At 37.2% G+C, this 19,812-nt stretch overlaps 1 protein-coding gene and 1 non-coding gene across 8 annotated transcripts in view; both read right to left on the bottom strand.

Annotated features, from left to right (window-relative positions):
- Positions 1-1,649: 1,649 nt before the first annotated feature.
- Positions 1,650-19,812, bottom strand: part of HAUS6 (HAUS augmin like complex subunit 6) — a 46,151-nt gene continuing 27,988 nt past the window's right edge. For all 7 annotated transcript variants that reach the window (XM_068552051.1, XM_068552053.1, XM_068552052.1 and 4 more), the window contains 6 exons: positions 17,614-17,695; positions 12,939-13,005; positions 12,470-12,646; positions 10,211-10,346; positions 7,294-8,340; positions 1,650-5,478 (listed from right to left, as the gene is read on the bottom strand). In XM_068552051.1, coding sequence (XP_068408152.1) covers positions 5,384-5,478; positions 7,294-8,340; positions 10,211-10,346; positions 12,470-12,646; positions 12,939-13,005; positions 17,614-17,695 — 1,604 coding nt within the window. In that variant the 3' untranslated portion in view covers positions 1,650-5,383. The remainder of the gene's footprint in view (positions 5,479-7,293; positions 8,341-10,210; positions 10,347-12,469; positions 12,647-12,938; positions 13,006-17,613; positions 17,696-19,812) is intronic.
- On the bottom strand, positions 13,088-13,221 carry LOC137771056 (small Cajal body-specific RNA 8). The gene has a single exon (XR_011075275.1). It is a non-coding gene; the product is annotated as a small Cajal body-specific RNA 8 (non-coding RNA).

The raw sequence follows: 19,812 nt of genomic DNA on the forward strand, positions 1-19,812 counted from the left end.
GTCTTATTTGAAATAATTTGAAGGTGGTTAATATTAAAGCTATAGATTCTGACTGCCCGCAAGTATTGCTTAATTGGTAAGTTTGATTTTCTGATCTTGGCTCCCATCACCTTAACGATGTTTCACAGCAACTGTAGCAGTGTGGTTAAGAGAACGGTCTCTGGAGCTAGACCACCTGAGCTGAGTTAGTATTCTAGTCCCTTCACTTACTAGCTCTGTGAACTGGGCAAGGTACTTAATTTTACTGTGCTTGTTTCCTCATTTGTAAAATATGGATAAGGATAGCACTACTTCATTGGGTTAAGATTAAATTAAAACAACATGGAAAACATTTAGAATGGTACCTGGCACATACTAAGTAATGTCAGCTGTCAATACCACCCACTGAGCCATTCTTCCTCCCCACTCCCAAATTACTGGATGTGAAGCCTAGCTAAATATTTAAGCCCTTACTAAATCCCAGGTATTCTTAAATACTTGATGTGCATTTTCTTACTCAATCCTCACAACCTGTGAGGTAGATTACTTTTATCTGTTAATAGATGAGAAAACTGGTATGACCTTATAAGGTTATACAGCTGAACCTAGGCAGTATAATTGCAGATCCTCCCCCTCTCCTAACCGTTACATGCCACTACTAACTCCATTGACAGAAAAGTTCATCATAAAAATCCTAGCTTTTTAGCTGTAAATTATTCCTTCATATAAGTTCCCTTATTTTATAGATTGAGTAAACTAAAGCCAGGAAGTTAAGTGACTTCTCTCAAAGAATAGTGTTTCGCTTTGGGCAAGATCACTTTCCCATCTGTATTTGTCTGGAAATTGGATAATTTTGTATCAGATTCTTAGATTACATACTTTTGGGAATGAATTCTAAGGTTCCTATTTTGAATTGGCAGTGTGGTATAGTGAAATCAAAAAACAGACCTAAATTGCCCCGTTTCAGCCGCCTCATAGATTGTTTTAAATGAAATCTAAGTATCTTAGAGCCGAAACACCTCTGATCAACTCCTCTCACCTCTCATTTTACAAATGAGGCATTATCTCTATTTACAGACATTAAATATAAGTGATAGGGAATTTCCAAACCTTTATAAAGTTATTTAACATTTATTAAATCCTTTATAGCAGCACCTGTGAATGACAAGATCCCTACCCATAAAGAGCAAGAAGCTGTTCAGATATGTTATTAAGCTAGTCTAATTAGGGCCTTTGGCAACAAACTAATATAGACTCCAAATGAACTCTGAGGGTATATATGTACTTTTAAAAATCATTTTAGGGCTTCCCTGGTGGTGCAGTGGTTAAGAATCCGCCTGCCAGTGCAGGGGACACGGGTTCGAGCCCTGGTCCAGGAAAATCCCACGTGCCGTGGCGCAACTAAGCCCGTGCGCCACGACTACTGAGCCTACGCTCTAGAGCCCCCGTGTCACAACTACTGAAGCCTGCGCGCCTAGAGCCCGTGCTCCGCAACAAGAGAAACCACCGTAATGAGAAGCCCGCACACCACTATGAAGAGTAGCCCCCGCTCGACGCAACTAGAGAAAGCCCGTGAGCAGTATCAAACACACAGCGCCGCCAAAAATAAATAAATAAAATTAATTTATTAAAAAAAAATCATTTTAAAATACATTTAATAAATCTAGAGCTAGGTGGTATGAACGTTTATTCAAGACTAGTATGTAAAACATTTACAGATAGTCCCATGGAGGACTCACAAATATTTTAAATTCAGGATGTGGATTTAACATTCACAGTGCATAAGGCAAAAGGTTTATCAACTATGTATCTGCAACTTAACGTGAAAGAGAATTTTACTTTAGCAAATACTTTCTTTACATTAAGGAAAATGTCCTTAAACATATCTTCTTTAATTTTAGTATACTCAGAGTAGGGGAAAAACAGGGTTTCCTTTTATACAGGTCTCAAGAATTTAAATAAAATTGACTCCATAGATCAAGTTTAAGAAACACATGGTAAAGAATGGTTTCAAAATAATTGTATTTTTGTTTTCAATTAAATTCCCCCAAATTGATTTTAACAAATAGTCTTTATTCCACTTGGTAACATTTTTCATGTTAAGCAACATTATATGCTTGTCCTCTTTAAACATTTAAAACAATTAGGACATAGGGGCATTATCTGAAGTTTCAAACTGATAGAGAAGTCAGTTTACACACCTTCATCTTATGAATAGTGATTAAAACAAGGTATATTCTGCTGTGAATGTAATGAGAAAAAGCACTCTTACAGCAATAAAGTAGCCCTCCCTCTTTACCATTACTTTAATTCCATCACACAGAAGGCAAAGAAAACAATTCCAATACTTCAATATTGATCTGCTAAGGATGATCTATGGCCCTTGGAGTATATGTATGTATGGACACACCCCACACACACATCTACGTAAGTATATGTCTGTATGTATTTAATCAATACAACTGGAGAAGTCACATACAACCATGAAAAAATACAATAAAAGCAATAAATGAAAAATACTAAGTGAATAAAAGTTAACATAAGCCATAGGAGATTTCAGAGAAGGGACAGTCCCATGGATAAGAGACTAAAACTTCAAGGTGAAAGTGAGATTTGTTCTGAACCCTCAAGGACAAACTATAACTGTGAAAGGCTGGGAGGTGAAGGTAGGATATTCCAGCTTCAGAACTGTGCATTAAGATTTTTAAAGACACATGCCCACCAAAGCATTTCAGTAAAAAAAAAAAAAAAAGGGAGATCATAGTGGAAGGGGGAAAAGAGGAATCTATGGAGAAGACCTTATATGCCTTTAAATTTGAACTCAATTCTGGAATTAACAATGAACCATTAATGGAATTTTAAACCAAGAAATGATATGGTCAAAGCAGTCCCTTAAGGTCAAAAGGCAGGTATGCAGGCAATATTGGATAAGGAAGAGGAGTCATAATCAAAATGGTTTAGGAGAAAGTGACAAATCTATTATACTTTTGTTTATACTACTGGCATACAAAGGACAGGGAAGAATGCCAAAAACTGTCAGCCTATCACAGGTGTGACTCACTTAACAACGATGTGGTTTTTGTAAATCCATTAATATCCAAAGATATTTTGGTCTTGTGATTCCCAGTAATTCAGGGCCCACACTTACTGGTGAACTTCAGCTTCCTTATCAGAGAGCTAAGATCTCTAAAGCAGAATGTAATAGTGTACCTAACTTCTTTAAGATACCCCAGAGCTAAATGTGAATCTGTATCCCCTAGCAGTGGCTCTCAAGCTTTTTATTGAGCCTAAGAATTACCAGGGAAGCTATTTAAAATGCAGATTTCCAATCCTCACTTTGGACCTACAGAATATATTTCTTAAGATGTATCCCAGGTAATTCCTCAAGTCCATCTTAGACCTAAGTCATTTAAGCTCCCTAGCTTTGGTATCATAACCTGTAAAATAGGTACAATATAACTATCTTACAGAGGTATAAGAATTAAATGATATATGTATTATTAAGTATCCAGGAATAGCTCTGGCATTTTGTAGATGCTAATATGATAGCTCTACCTTCTTAGCATGTTAATTTTGGATTTACCGATACTATGTTTCTTAAGACTAGAGGACAGTTTCCCAGTAGACTTACACAGTCCCTATTTGTTCTGTTAATAAAAGAATATGGCACCTTAGGAGAAGCTTTTCTCTTCCTCTTTCTTTTCCACTGCAAAGAAGGTAGTTATTTGTGCTTTTCTTCTGTCATTTCTCACAAAAAAAGACTGGCCTTCAAACTTGGATCAAACAAGCAACACAGAGAAAGTAAGCCAAAATGAGTGAAGAAAGACGAAGTATTAGCCCATCCACTTCCAGAACTCTTCCCTTCAACTTTTCTCCTCTTCTTGCCAGTTTCTTGGCAAACTGGACAAGGCTGTGATGGTTAAGAGTTGAGGCTAGACACAGGGCTGCTGCAGGTGCTACCACCCTTCCAGTGTGTGCTTAACCTCCTGGTTCGCAGAGGGCAATGTCATGTATTCACTTGGATGCTAAAGACAAGCCCTTTTCTTGGCCAGGGGGTCTGACTACATGAGGCAGGACACTATACAGGAGGCCTCACATCTGACTCCCATTTAGAGTACTGAAGGCCCACTCCTGCAGCCATATCCTACATCCTGGCCTTTTAGTTACTTCTAGGAGGTCTTGTTGGTATATTAAGGAAGGAAAATAGGGTCAAATCCTAGCTTCACTACTGACTTAGCTGTGTAACACTGAACAAGTTATTTAACCCCAAATTCAATTTTCTCAAGTTAATTTGAAGCTATTCTGTAGGCAGTGGGGAACTGATGGTTTTTCAGGAGGAAAGTAACAATCAAAATTAGCTCCCTTAACCTGCTGTATAGCACAGGGAGCTCAGCTTGGTGCTCTGTGATGGCCTAGTTGGGTGGGATGGTGGGTGGGGGGCAGGGAGGTCCAAGAGGGAGGGGATGTGTGTATGAATATAGCTGATTCACTTCACTGTGCAGCAGAAACTAACACAACATTGTAAAGCAATTATACTCCAATAAAAAATTTTTAAAAATAAAAAAATTAAAAAAAAATTAGCTCCCTTCCCCAAAAACAGTGCCCCTCCAAAAAAAACCAAACACAGACTAATTTTTTAATTTACATTTTTTGTTAAAATAAAAAACTAGAGTTAAATTCTCAAAGTCTAAATTAGACTAAATATAAAACTGCTATACAACCCACTGAATGGATTTATAGTTAGTGTCCCTCAAAAGTATCTAGTCATCTTCCACCTTTTTCCTTTTTTCTAAATTCATTCTGCTCCAGTCTTCACTATCATCACATGCACTTTATTCCATCAAACATCATTTTTCAGGATCAACCTACCTGAATAATCATTAAGCCTCTTTAGAGCTTTCCCAAACTTATACTTTATCATTTTGATTATACACCCCAAAGCATTACTTTCCTCACTTTTTTTGTTTAGTACCAGAATGTTGTAAAAAGAAACAATAAAAGTTGTTTATTTCCCTAAAAAGAAAGATCAGTATATCCAATGGCTATTAAGTTAACCACTTAATAAAACACATCAAAAACTACTCATCCTTATGTTAATTAACTGAAATTAGAACATACTGAATTAACCTAATACTTTGCCATTTACTTCATGCTTACAAGATTATGCAAGAAACCAAAATGGCTTCTCATAACTTGTTTGCTTTCCAAATACTTCACATTTCAACCCCATATCCATACAGAGAGAGAAAATCCAAACATACTCTCCTTACTTAAAATCAGTAGAGAAGGCTAAAAAGCATTATTTAGGACTTTTTTAGACCCTGAAAAAGTTACACTTCCAATGTGTATTTAAATTACAAATGTTTTTATCCTGTGACATTGCTTCAACTTAAGTTCATCATAGTTAAGTTGACTGGGCTACTGCTTCATCTTTCAAGTCAGATGGAGATTCTTTTGCATCAAGGCTCTTATTCAAGATTTCTTCTTCTGCAAAATTGACTTCAAAAAGAGAAAAAAGGGTAAGCAAACATTATGAAGAAAATATAGGACAAATTCCAAGTAGTAGCAAATTTCAGTAAAAAGTTCACATGCAAATATGTAACTGCAATAAAATTACCATTATTCTGGGACTTCCCTGGTGGCACAGTGGTTAAGAATCTGCCTGCCAATGCAGGGGACACAGGTTCCTGCCCTGGTCTGGGAACATCCCACATGCCGCAGAGCAACTAAGCCCGTGCGCCACAACTACTGAGCCTGCACTCCAGAGCCCGTGAGCCACAGCTACTGAAGCCTGCATGCATACAGCCCGTGCTCTGCAACAAGAGAAGCCACCGCAATGAGAAGGCTGCGCACCACAACAAACAGTAGCCCCCACTCGCAACAATTAGAGAAAGCCCGCGCGCAGCAACAAAGACCCAACTCGGCCAAAAATACAGAAATGAATTAAAAAAAAAAAAGTAAGATGGGAGTAGGATGGGCCCTTAACCTACAGGACTGATGTCCTTATAAGAAGGTACACAGAACACAAGGGGAGAATACCATGTGAAGATGGAGGCAGAAATGTGTTATGCTGCCACAAGCCAAAGAACACCTGGAGGTTATCAGAAGCTAGAAGAGTCAAGAAGGATCATCCTCTAGTGCAGGGGTCCCCAACCCCCGGGCCGTGGACCACTACCAGTCCGCAGCCTGTTAGGAACCAGGCCGCACAGCAGGTGAGTGGCAGGCGAGCGAGCGAGGCTTCATCTGCCGCTCCCCATCGCTCATATTACCACCTGAACCTCCCCACCCCCCCACCATGGAAAAATTGCCTTCCAAGAAACTGGTCCCCGGTGCCAAAAAGTTTGGGGACCGCTGCTCTAGTGGCTTCAGAGGGAACACGGCCATGCCAACACCTTGATTCTGAATCCTAGCCTCCAGAACTTGTTTTCTCCAGAGACAAAAAATTTCTGTTGTCTTAAGCCACCCAGTTTGTGGTACATTGTCACGGCAGCCCTAGGAAAGTAATACAATGACCTACCTTGTTTTGTCACTGCACCCCCATCAAATTATTTCAAACAAAATCACAGATACTATATTCTTTTATTTTTTTTTTTAAATTCAAATTTATTTATTTATTTATTTATTGGCTGTGTTGGGTCTTCGTTGCTGCGCACAGGCTTTCTCTAGTTGCAGCGAGCGGAGACTACTCTTCATTGCGGTGTGTGGGCTTCTCACTGCGGTGGCTTCTCTTGTTGCGGAGCACGGGCTCTAGGTGCATGGGCTTCAGTTGTTGTGGCACATGGGCTCAGTAGCTGTGGCTCGCAGGCTCTAGAGCGCAGGCTCAGTAGTTGTGGTGTGTGGGCTTAGTTACTCCACGGCATGTGGGATATTCCTGGACCAGGGAACGAACCTGTGTCCCCTACATTGGCAGGCAGATTCTCAACCACTGCGCCACCAGGGAAGTCCCACTATATTATAATGATATTTAACATAGCGTTTCTCAACTTTTTTAGAACCACCTTCCATTAGCCAAAAAGATTTTGACAAGGTTTACTTTCAGTAGTTTGTGTTACAAAAGCAACAGGTTTCGGGCTTTTGGTTTTGTTTTCCACCCCTGTCCCATACCAATTGTAAGCTATATAAAAATCACTAGACATTCTGAAAGTACCCATAAAAATGATGGGTTCACTCTTCTCATCCTAGGTGAAGGAATAAGGAGCATATTTTGTCACATTAACAATAAAGATCGTGTAACATTCACTGCATGCTATTTTTAGGAGAAGGTGAGAGAAAACTTCAGCAGGTTAATACGCACATTATCTACTTAAATCTTACCTGTTAAATTAGGTAGAAGTTCTCCAAGACTACATGGTATTGTGGTCCTCAATCTTTGTTCCACTGGAGAAAACTTAATTAGTGGTGAAAGAGACCGTTTTCTCTCACCAAGGGACATGCGTGAAGATGGTTTTGTATAGTCAATGTGCAAATCATGAGTGCCCAAAAAGTTAAGCATATCATCAGTTTGCATGTATTGGGAAGTAAGGCTCAATTCTGGTTTGTGTCTTTCAAGTGTTTCAGGATTAGAGAGGCAAATTTCTTCCCTTTGCTTGGACAGAGATTTCTTCAGAGCCTCATATCCACTGCAAGTAGCCTGTAAATTAAAGTCTGATTCTGGAGTATTCTGTCTTCCTCCCACAGCACCTTCTGGGAAAATGCCACTGTGCATAGGACTATTTGGTTCCAGTTTAAAATTGGCCTCTGTACTACTGGAGCTATTAAGACTTAAGTGACCAACTTCTTCTGGAAGAGTTTCATGTAATATGCCAAAATCACTATCTTTAAAACTGGAACTAATTCCACTTGATATCTGAAAAGAGTTCCATAACATACTTTTATGCATGGAAAGATCTTTGTAAGAAGCTTTCGAGTGGTCTGATATTTTAATATACTCTTCTTCACTGCGACCTATCACATCTCTCCTACTGCCTACAGCAGGGGAGAATGTCTCTATTTGGCTAGTTTCTAAAAACTTGTTCTGTAAAGCTGTACATTCCAAATCTTGCTTACAAATTATGTCCTTATTTAACAAATCTGACAGATTTTGTGTTGTTGGTTCACCTATGCAACTGGTTACCACAGGTTTCTGAAGCACACACTTGAGGCAATCTGAAACAACTTTCTCTTCAGGCAAGTGAGAATGGCTAGAATCGGACACAGTGGTTGCTGAGAAAAAACTGTCCACATTAAGCTCTTTTTGATTATGCACCACAGGTAAGGATTCTGGCAATACTTCTCTATGTTCAGTATCCATTTGAATTGGTTCTGTACTTCTGTTATCTTCTATTTTAACAGCTTTTCTCCATGAGCTCCTAATTTCACTTACTAATTAAATGAAGGGGGAAATTACACAAGTTATTAATAAATTCCCAAACAGAACATGCAACTAAACATTTCATTTCTAGTGCTTAAGATAAAACTGACTCAGTACATGTTCATAGATATGCCAGTTGGATGACAAGGCTCCACAATATACCAAAGCCCAACAACATCAAAGAATTCCATCTCCAACTGACCATACACAAAAAATGAAAGGTGTTCCTGAAATGTGCATATACTTTCACACAGCACATACAAATCACATGTATTAAAGAGATATTTTCTTAACCATAATTCAAAAAGAGTCATGTACCACAATGTTCATTGCAGCTCTATTTACAATAGCCAGGACATGGAAGCAACCTAAGTGTCCATCGACAGATGAATGCATAAAGAAGATGTGGCACATATATACAATGGAATATTACTCAGCCATAAAAAGAAACGAAATTGAGTTATTTGTAGTGAGGTGGATGGACCTAGAGTCTGTCATACAGAGTGAAGTAAGTCAGAAAGAGAAAATCAAATACCGTATGCTAACACATATATATGGAATCTAAAAAATAAATAAATAAATGGTTCTGAAGAACCTAGGGGCAGGATAGGAATAAAGATGCAGACGTAGAGAATGGACTTGAGGACAAGGGGAGGGGGAAGAGTAAGCTGGGACGAAGTGAGAGAGTGGCATAGACTTATATATACTACCAAATGTAAAATAGCTAGCTAGTGGGAAGCAGCCACATAGCGCAGGGAGATCAGCTCGGTGCTTTGTGACCACCTAGAGGGGTGGGATAGGGAGGGCAGGAGAGAGATGCCAGACGGAGGAGATATGGGGATATATGTATATGTATAGCTGATTCACTTTGTTATAAAGCAGAAACTAACACACCATTGTAAAGCAATTATACTCCAATAAAGATGTTCTTTATAAATAAATAAATAAATAAACAAATAGAAAAAAAGGGTTTGGCATGCTTATTTATTTATTTATTTATTTATTTATTTATATTTATATATACTTATATATATACAGCATACACACACACACACACACACTTTTTCTGTAAAGGGCCAGACAGTACTACTTCAGGTTTTGCAGGCCATCTTATCTGTGGAAACTACTCAGCTCTGTCACTGTAATGTGTAAGTAGCCATAAACAATATGCTGACAAATGAACAAGGTTGTGTTCAATACAACTTTATGTACAAAAAGACATAGGGTGGGCCAGATTTGGTTTGCAAGACGTAGTTTGCCAACCACCAATCTATACAGTGGCTAGGTTCAACCTGAACTGAATCCATTTAACTTTGGACATGTCATTTCTAGTAGCATAATGGAAATTATATTTAATCACTCACCCAGGATGATGTGCCTACATGAGGACAAGAATATCAGAACTTTGCCCACACAATATAGGTTGTAAGAAGAAAGTACGGGGGAGTCTGATTAGCTTGGGAGAGGTAGGTAAGATCTCTGTGCAGAGTTTCTGGCTGATGCTGCTGGTTGCTGACTGGAAGAGTACAGCCTCCAAACTCTATAAATGTTGATCACAGATCAGATGTGGAGGCAGAGGGTATTTCTGAAGTGATCAACTAAAATATTTTCCAGGAAAAAGCCAAGTAAAACAACTAAAACAAAATTGTACAGTTCTAGGGCAAAATAATACTGCTGAAGGACTGCCATATAAGTGACAGTGCCCACAGTTGATATTTCAATAAAAGTCCCCCACATGAAAACAAACAGAGCCAATGCCACTAAACTGAAAGATACTGAAAAAAGTTTTAAAGTGAGTTTCCAAAAGATTTGTCAGACCATGGTTCTAATAGTAGTAATGTCTAAGAAAGAAACTAGTGACAAAAAACATTATTAACTTACTCAAGTTTTCTGGAGTTCGGGGAATTTGATTCCTTGTTAAGAACGGGTCGGAAACTAGAGAGTCAATTAGTCCCTCTAATATTACTTCTTCTCCTTTAGAAGGCTGTGGTGAATCAGATAAAACTGCCCTTGCAACCTAAACAGAAAAGAAAAAGTAAAGCAAAAATTACCAAGCCCACTGGTAGAATGCAACAAAGGCCCTGATAAGAACAACAAGCACAAAAATAAACTCAACAATGTAGCTCCCAGACACTCCACATAGACTCTTCAGGCACAATCCTATTAAGGTGAAATCAAACCCCAAACCCGTTTCCTCCCTTATCTTAAATGGATACCCTGTTACACAGGAGAGAAAAGATAAGAAATCTTTATACTTGGAAAGATTTAGATATAGTTCTGACTGCAGTGATCTGAACTACTATCTGCCACACTTTTGAGCTTCACAATTCCATATCTGCTAAAATGACTGGTTCTAAAGCATGCAGGTTCTTCTTAATCATAATCCACCGCATGGTAATACCTCTACTAATAAACACAGTACATTCTGACAACAAACTTCTTGGCCAGAAACCTCATCATCAGACATAAATTAGTGAAAACATAGGGATACATTTCTAAAATAGAGAAAAGAAAGTGCACAATATGAAAATAGCACTCTGTATTAACAACATTTTAATAAAACCAGAAAGCAAAAAACAAGCAAATTAAAATCTCTGCACCCTGAAATCCCTAAAAAAGAAACTGCCTACAACCATAATCAAACTGACTCCAATTCACCCTCCTCCATGAAAATAGAGGGCTCCTTAGAATTCTAACACTAAATATTCCTTGTCATAATAAACACTATTAAAGAGAATTAATTTCACTTTACTTTCAGAGTTTTATGAGATTTTAGGGCTCTCCTCTTGCATCCTATCCATTCCACTGCTACTGTAAATTCTTTTAACCAGAAAATGTGCCTTTCCTCCCATATCAGGAAAGAAAAAAAGAATGACTAATCATCTTTTCTTTAGTATAGAGTCAATCAGCTAATACAGAGAAACAACAGAACTTTAGAGATTTAAAAATATTTAGAGACCATGAAACTGGTCCAACTTCCTCAAGTTGCAAACAAGAAAAATGACTGACAGCCAGCTCTCTTATTTGGACAATATTTATTAACTTTTTTCAGGATCAAGATAAAGGAGGGAACTCCAATACCTCAATCAATATGCACTAAACCAAACTTTTCTTTCAGTCTCTCAGGAATGTAAAACAGCTGATTTATTTTCTGGCTGTTTATCCAAATTCAAACAATGGGAAATATGTAATAAAAATAACATTAAAGGGCTTCCCTGGTGGCGCAGTGGTTGAGAACCTGCCTGCCAATGCAGGGGACACAGGTTCGAGCCCTGGTCTGGGAAGATCCCACATGCCACAGAGCGGCTGGGCCCGTGAGCCACAATTACTGAGCCTACGTGTCTGGAGCCTGTGCTCCGCAACGGGAGAGGCCACGATGGTGAGAGGCCTGTGCACCGCAATGAGGAGTGGCCCCCACTTGCCACAACTAGAGAAAGCCCTCGCACAGAAACGAAGACCCAACACAGCCAAAAATAAAAATAAATAAATTAATTTAAAAAATAAAAAAAATTTAAAAAATAACATTAAAGAATGGCCTGACCATTTCATTTGTATAAACCGAGTTCTGTAATACTCAGCAATAGTCGTATTATGTGGTCACTTGCCCGTGAAAAGTAGAAAAGTATTAAGGAACAGAGCTGGTTAAGAAAACCAAGATCATAAACAATCATGTATTTATTCACTTTTGAAATATTTAAAAAGCAGAAGGACAAAACCTTCACTCGGTGATAATATATTGTATAGTCTTTGTTCTAAAATTCAAAAAAAGAGGAAGCTCAGCTAAGCAACAGATAACATTCACAGAGTATTTTAACAAGTATAATCATTGGGTGTATTTATCCAACAATTTATGTAATGGTTAATTCCAAAAATATTATACATGTATTATTTTTATACTTTTGGATAGATATAGAATGGGACATGTGTTCTAAACCATGGATATAATCTTAACTAAATAAGTTTATTTTATATCTGTTTCTACTTTTGGGGAGGGCCAATTCTGCTTTAACCATGATTTTTATTATCTGCGACCTCCCTTCCCAAATTACACCTAATCAATAATTAACTGTACTTTACTTATAACCCCAACACCATTGAGAAAATGACATTTCAGTATACTTATTACAATCTTTTTCTAACCTCTTCTACCAGATGATCTTGCTCTTTTTGGAATGGATCACTTTTTTTAGCTGGCAGAGACCCTCCAAATGCACTACTCTCTGCAATATTTGATGATGAAGAGTCTTCCGCTTCAAATTCTGGTGTTTTCTTAGAAACTGTTTCATTTTTCTCTCTAGGAGTTGTCAACTTCGTGTCCTGAAGAAGATAGACATGTAATGTTAAAACCTTAATAATTGTACCTCATCTTCATTAATGTTTATCTATAAAAGGTTAACATTATTGTAAAATTAAATGTTCACTGGCAGTTTAAAAATTCCAGTATTCCCATTTAGAAGTAATAACTAATGTGTAAACAGGAATGGTACATAATGTGCACATACTAGGAAATGTGAAAATATAAATTTAATAGGGATATCAACTAAAGTAAAGAATATTTTATCATATGTGAGTATGGCCAGAATTAATTTTAAATTGTTTTAAAATGTACCTTTTCAAGTAGTGTAACACTGTTTCTATCTGATGGTGAAATGGGCTGCAACAGAAAAGAAGCAGGGCTAAAAGGAAAAAAAATTAATAAATCCAAGTTATGAGTAAGAAAGAATTCCATTCACTTGATGTATCTGAATATTCTAAGGAAACTGTCTGCCCCGTATCTGTCCGTTACGATTTCACTCAATTCGTCCCGGTCATCAAAAGGCAGTTTATTATTCTAGGGAAGTACAGTGACAATTAGAGCAGTACTTCAGCCCAATTTGTGTATCAGCCTCCCAAATTATGAACATTATCCTTACCCACTATGTATTTTAAGTCAACAGCATTTTTTACAAGGGTTGGATGACTTGATGAACACTCAAAAACTTGAGTACAAGGTAAAAACAAATTCAATTAGGGACTTCCCTGGTGGCGCAGTGGTTAAGAATCCGCCTGCCAATGCAGGGGACACGCGTTCGATCCCTGGTCTGGGAAGATCCCACATGCTGCAGAGCAACCAAGCCCGTGAGCCACAACTACTGAGCCTGCACTCTAGAGCCTGTGAGCCACAACTACTGAGCCCGAGTGCCACAACTACTGAAGCCCCTGCGCCTAGAGCCCATGCTCCGCAGCAAGAGAAGCTGCCGCAATAAGCCCGCGCACCACAATGAAGAGTAGCCCCCGCTCGCCGCAACTAGAGAAAGCTCATGCACAGCAACAAAGACCCAATGCAGCCAAAAATAAATAAAGAAAAATAAATTAAAGAAAAAAAATTCAATTAACTAGAATCACGTTATTACAATGTCCTCAGGCTTCAGACCACAGAAGCACTGTAGCAGAGACTGTAAGATTCTTTTGATATTTCAGGTCCAGAATCAATTTCTCTTATGCTGAATTTTCTATAGCAAATACATTACACTTACAGTAAAGTCATAAGGTTATTCAATGCGAATTTGCGGCATTCCACACATAGTGTTCCTTAATCTCTTAGATTCTCTTGTCCCTTTTGGTAAACATGAAAACCTTATGCATCTTTTCACTATAATTACAAAATAAGTTGTTAAATTTTTTAAGCCTTCAAAGTAATGATAACTTTATTTATCTTCATCTTGAAAGTGCCTTCAAATTCAATCATGGATTGGGTCTGCTCACTGACCAAAAGCTTTTCTATTCTAGGTAAAATGGAGGCAGGATTACCACAGAAACCAACTTCAACATCAAGCATGCTGGTGTTTTTCCTTCTGTTCATAGACAGAAAAGTACAAAATTAACAACTTTGCAAATATTTTATATAATAGCAAATATGCCTTTCAAACTTTTTCAAATGTGCCCTTCTTGAAATCTACCTTCCAAACATAATTCAAAATCACTGAAATTGCTTGTTTCAACTTCGCCTCGACAGGATATAATCTAGATATCTAAGGCAAAAGATTAGTGATTACTATCTAGTGTGATTTTATCCACATTCTTCCCCAAAATTGACATTAAAATGATCAGAAAGCCCTCTGAAGCAGGGCCAGCAAGCCCTATGGACCAACGCCACTAAGATGCCACCAAAAGACTGGTGAGCTCCTTGAAGATGAGGACTATGTCTTACCAAAGGCTATTCCCAAGTCCTAACACAGTGCCTGGCGCTTGGTAGTGCCACACGATGGATCAATGAATAAATGTCACTTGAAGATGAGGTTCTATAGATGCCACCAAATTTTTCTATCTGAATCATTCTTGCAGAGTCTCATAATAGAGAAAAATGGAACCACATTCTATACCTCCTCTCTCTCATTTCTGAATTGGCACATGCTATTAGCCTTGTTAATATCTCAATTCAAGTCAACTTCAAAGCAGCCCTGGCTCAGTCCTTACTCTCTACCCACTTGCCAGGCCAAAAATGAGGCCCATGAAATCCAGATAAAAAGGGTATTGATCCCACTGTGGAAATTAACCCTAAAAGCACTACCAAAAGAAAAAAGACATGCTTTTTATAGCAGCAAAAATTTTGAGGAAAACCTAAAGTCTAAAAATAAATGAAATGTTAAAAAGCTATTTTAAGCGGTAATATAATGTTAAGTAAACATACACATACACTAAAAAAACTGCATTTATGCTATGTTAATGTTGAGAAAATTTTGTATTTTAGAATACAAGACTTTGGAATTGGAAATAAAGTCTAAAAAAGAACTTGGGAAAGAATCTGAAAAGTGATTTATTGGAAATTGGAAACTTTAGCTAATTATTTTTTATTTTCACTTCTTGTTGTTGTTATAACATGTCTACAATTAACAGAGAAATAATAAAAAGAGAAAGGAAATAATAAAATGAGATTAGAATTCAATTTCTAAGACTAAGGATGTTTGTTTGGAATGCATGCAAGATCATACTGCCCTATCTCTGAAATGTAGTAAAGGAGAAACTGTAGAGGTTAAAGGTCTAGAAGAACTGTATCACCACCACTAGAAATATCATGGAACCCTCCTTTCCAGAAACCACTGCAAAGAAAGGTAGTACCCAGAGTGTATAGCAAAGGCATCATCAGTCACTGAATTCTGATTGTAAGTATGGTGCAGCCTCCATGAGCTCACTCTGATCAAAACCAAGCCAGGAGACTTATGGAGAAGACTACTTAATATTTTAGTACTTGCGAATGAAAACCACATGTGAAAGGGCAAACAACACACTTACTCTAAAAACTACATTCATCTCATGTGTTTTAACTGCATAATTATATTAACCATATCCACATATGAATTTCCCAATTAACTACACTGATATTGATGTAAGATGATGCCACTACAAATAAAATATTTAGTATAATAGCTGAACTACATGCCAAAAAAAGGGTATTTCTTTAAGTGCAGTCTATCCGCATTACACATGAAACATTTTATTACAAAATACCTTTTACAGTAAAGAATTCTGAGCAACATGTTTACTTCCATATCCCAGTAACTCAACTCTTTACCTCTCTTCTGTTCTCCTATTAGGCAGTAATAATCTTTCATTTCCCATTAAGCGTTTATCCCTCATCACCAAAAGCCTTCCTCTACCTCCTTTCAATATCCCAACCTATAAGTAAAATAAAGCGTGAAAAGACAGTTAAAAGATCCAAGAGCTTAGAAAAGGATAAATGTGGAAGTCAAAATTATTTAATACAACTTTTTCCTATATTAAGAGAATTCTATTTGAATTAAATTCTTAGGGGCTGAGCATCTGGCTCCTGTAGAATTCTGACAGTACATCTTAGTACAAAATTCTACTTCAAGAAAGAATCTTGAGGTTGAATGGAGTTCATAAATAAAATCAGATTTGTGAATTAATCTACTAACTCCATCAATCTTTAGTCCAGCAAGAGACTTTAAATCAAAATATTTAATCTGCTCTCTCAAGGACAGACAGACCAAAAACATAACTGAGATCAGGAAGCACCAACTATTTCCCTCTAAGAGGCATGCTTTAAGAACAATTGTGATAAGGGGGTAAAATTAGCAAGCCCAATAACTTTACAATTTCTTCACTTTACAAGGTCTTCACTGCAGATTTCATTCTATTTCTTTAGGTACTCAGAAATTCAACATCACACACAGATCTAAGAACAAAAATAAAATTCTCCCACAAGTAGTCCTGACCTCCTGTGAACCAGAAAATTTGCAGAGGAAACTGCCAATAGCATAATTTCACATGTAAGTTTTACTCTAGTTATGGTATTTCAACTTATTAACTTATTAAGAGTATACAGAATGAAGGGGGCCTCAAGTCACTTAAAATTTAGAATTTTCTTTTAGAATTATCCTAAGTATTTTGTTTCCATATCTGTGCTTCATTAACATGGGGAAGTTGAACTGAAAATCAACTATTTAAATCAAAGGTTAATCAGAAAAAGCAAAATAATAAAGGAATCTATTTAGCATATCTGTGTTTGACTGCTACCTAATGTTTAGTTTCAATAAGGGACACATTCACATTTAGTTTAGAGATTTCTGCTTTTATAATCTGGCATCAGTTTATTTAAGGGATAAATAGGGTAATAGAGGAAAAAAGACAATAAAGTAAGAATACTCCTAGTTACAACAAACTAACTAGGTTCAGTTTTTTCATATGCTAAATTTTGGGATTAGATTGAATCAGAAGTCTTCCCAAAAAAATTTTTTTTAAGTACAGAACTCTTTTTATCAAATGGCATATAAAGCCCCAATATATAGTACAGATAAAGGAGTAGGCTGCTCAGGTTGAAGTGGGAAAGGCTGGAACAGTCACCGGTTAAATTTGATTCATCCACAGCACCAGAGGGCGCTGCAGAACACAGACTGAAAACTACCAACTAGATCATCTCAGAAGTCCCTAAACTCTTGGATTTAGTCAACAGCCACAAGTGATTTCAAAGACGTTCACAGACACAAAAAGGCAAAAATTCCCAAACTTGCATTAGATAATTTTCATATATGTCTTTTTCTTCAAAAATTAGGTAATCCCCGTGAGTCCCAACATTTAGATAAGAATAGAAGGAAAAAAATGCCCTTGCAACAGAAATGTTGAATCTTTCCTGAAAACGTGGATCCACAGTAGGAAAACACTGTCTGGTTAAGAGAAGAAAGTTATGAGCTATCTCACAGTGCAGAAGCTTGAAAGCTGGCTGAAGATGGGACTAAAATTAATTAAGAGAAAAAAAATCAATATGAAAATCAAATTTCTTTTACCTGTTGGCTAGATCACATTTAGTTTCCAGTATATCACTTGCCCTTCTGCAGTCATTTTCCTGGATATGTTGCTTACGTGTATCTAAAGGAATAGAAAAATTAATTACTCTTTAATTATGTTTGTACGTTCTAATATTCAGAGATCTCTTGAAGTTCTACAACAACTTCTAAACAGAAGAAAACAAAAATAAATCCTAATAGGAAAAGACAATTATTCAATTATTAAGTATAAAGTAGTATGCATGACAGTGATGGAGAATATGTACAATAGGCTTTCCTAGAAAGACAGCTCACACAAACTTTCCCAAAAAGGGACAATCCATAATTCTCAAGTATTATACAGCCATGCTTCATGTTTAAGTACACAGATAATGCAATTACCACATAAACCAGCCAAAAAGTTATAGTACTTAGCATATTTTAGCCCAGCACTTAGGACATCAGTCAACCTATGTATTTATTCTTCAACATATCACTTAATAACTATGTGTCGTTACTGCACTAACAATGGGAAAAAGAAATTAAAAATGGAGACCTGTCTTCAAGGAGTCAGTACAGGAAAGACTATTGACAAGTACATACAGAATTATGGTATACTGCTACAGTATTATGATACAAGTATGCACAGAATGCAAGGAGGCAGAAAGGCACCTGGCCCAGAGTGGGGAACATGAAGAAGCCATGAAAGTACTAAGAGAATAAGTTGCATGTTTCGTGTGCCACAGCATAAGGTATATCTAGTGGAAGCATGATAGGCAATGAAATTGATGACAAAAGCCATGGCTGTATTTCAAAGGATTTGATATTCCAGGAGCTCCTCTTCTTTCAACATGTTAGCTTCTGAAAGACTATTTATACATGTGTCCAAAGTGTTACTGTATAAGAAGCCAATGTGTATACTATGTAAAGTTTTCCTTGTAATTCATCATAATGCCACCTCATAACATTCTCAATACCCTATGCTTTTGAACCTACTAATTATGATGGAGTTACTGTTATTTATAAAACATTCCAAAAATAAGCACAAATACAACTATACCACAAACTTAGTAGACAACCATTAACTAAAATGATGATGATATAGTCAACATCTTGTTATAACCTGTAATGTTAAAGAATTGAAAAAGAATATATGTGTGTGTGTGTGTATATATATATATATATATATGTTCCTTTTCAGATCACTGAATCACTTTGCTGTACACCTGAAACATTGTAAATCAACTATACTTTAATTTTTAAATATTTTAAAGATTTTTTAAAAATAAAAATGATGATGCCCAACTTTAAACACCATCTGGTGGTGGTAGGCAGAGTTCATGCACATTTGTTCTGGTATGAAAGAAAGTCTGTAAGGTAAAAGCTGCTAAGTGAAAAAGCATCTAGAGCCTTTTTCTCTTTTCCAAAGGTGATGGGTGATGGAAAGCCACTGGTGGGTATTACACCAAGAGGTGAAAAGGATCATATTTACATTACAGAAAGATCACTGACAGCCATTTGGAATATAGAACAGATAGACTACTGGAGGCAGAGTAGCTAGTTAGAACACAATCACATGCAAGAAATGATGAAAACTAAACTTAAGATGCAAAGATAGCAAAGGAGGGCACAGTCATAATAGGGCATTTAGGAGGTTAAAACAAACTGAACTCACCACTACAAAGCAAATGAAAATAAAGCAGACACTGACTCCTACCGTAAAGACACTACAACTACTAAATAAAATGTAAGAAAAAAGGAAAGCCCAGAAGAATAAAAATCATCACATGACAGAACCAAAGATGGAAAGCACAACAAGCAGGGTAAACTTAAACTGAGAAACAAGGGCTCAGTGAGGCAGGCTCCAGGGGCTGAACACAGGAGATTTAAATGCCTACATGGTAACAAGAAACATCATCTCAGGCCTCTCAGGCTGGGATCTGAGAGACTGCCATAAGACAAGACACTGCAAAGACTGCTCTGCCTCTGAAAAGGGATTACAAAAATTCTGCCAACTGGACAGGGAAAGCCTGCTGTCTACCTGGACCCCTTGGTGAAAAAAAAGTATAGAAGGAAGGAAGGAAAGTCATCTAAAACCTAGCCTATTCAAAAGGAGGTGTGAAATCCATAATTATACTGGCTACTTGTTTTAGGAATCCCAAACCAAAGACATTAACTGGTCTAGTTCAAGAGAAATCCCTGGGACTCTTGGCCACTCTG

The sequence above is a fragment of the Eschrichtius robustus genome, chromosome 10 (assembly GCF_028021215.1).
Source record: "Eschrichtius robustus isolate mEscRob2 chromosome 10, mEscRob2.pri, whole genome shotgun sequence".
Lineage (NCBI taxonomy): Eukaryota > Metazoa > Chordata > Mammalia > Artiodactyla > Eschrichtiidae > Eschrichtius > Eschrichtius robustus.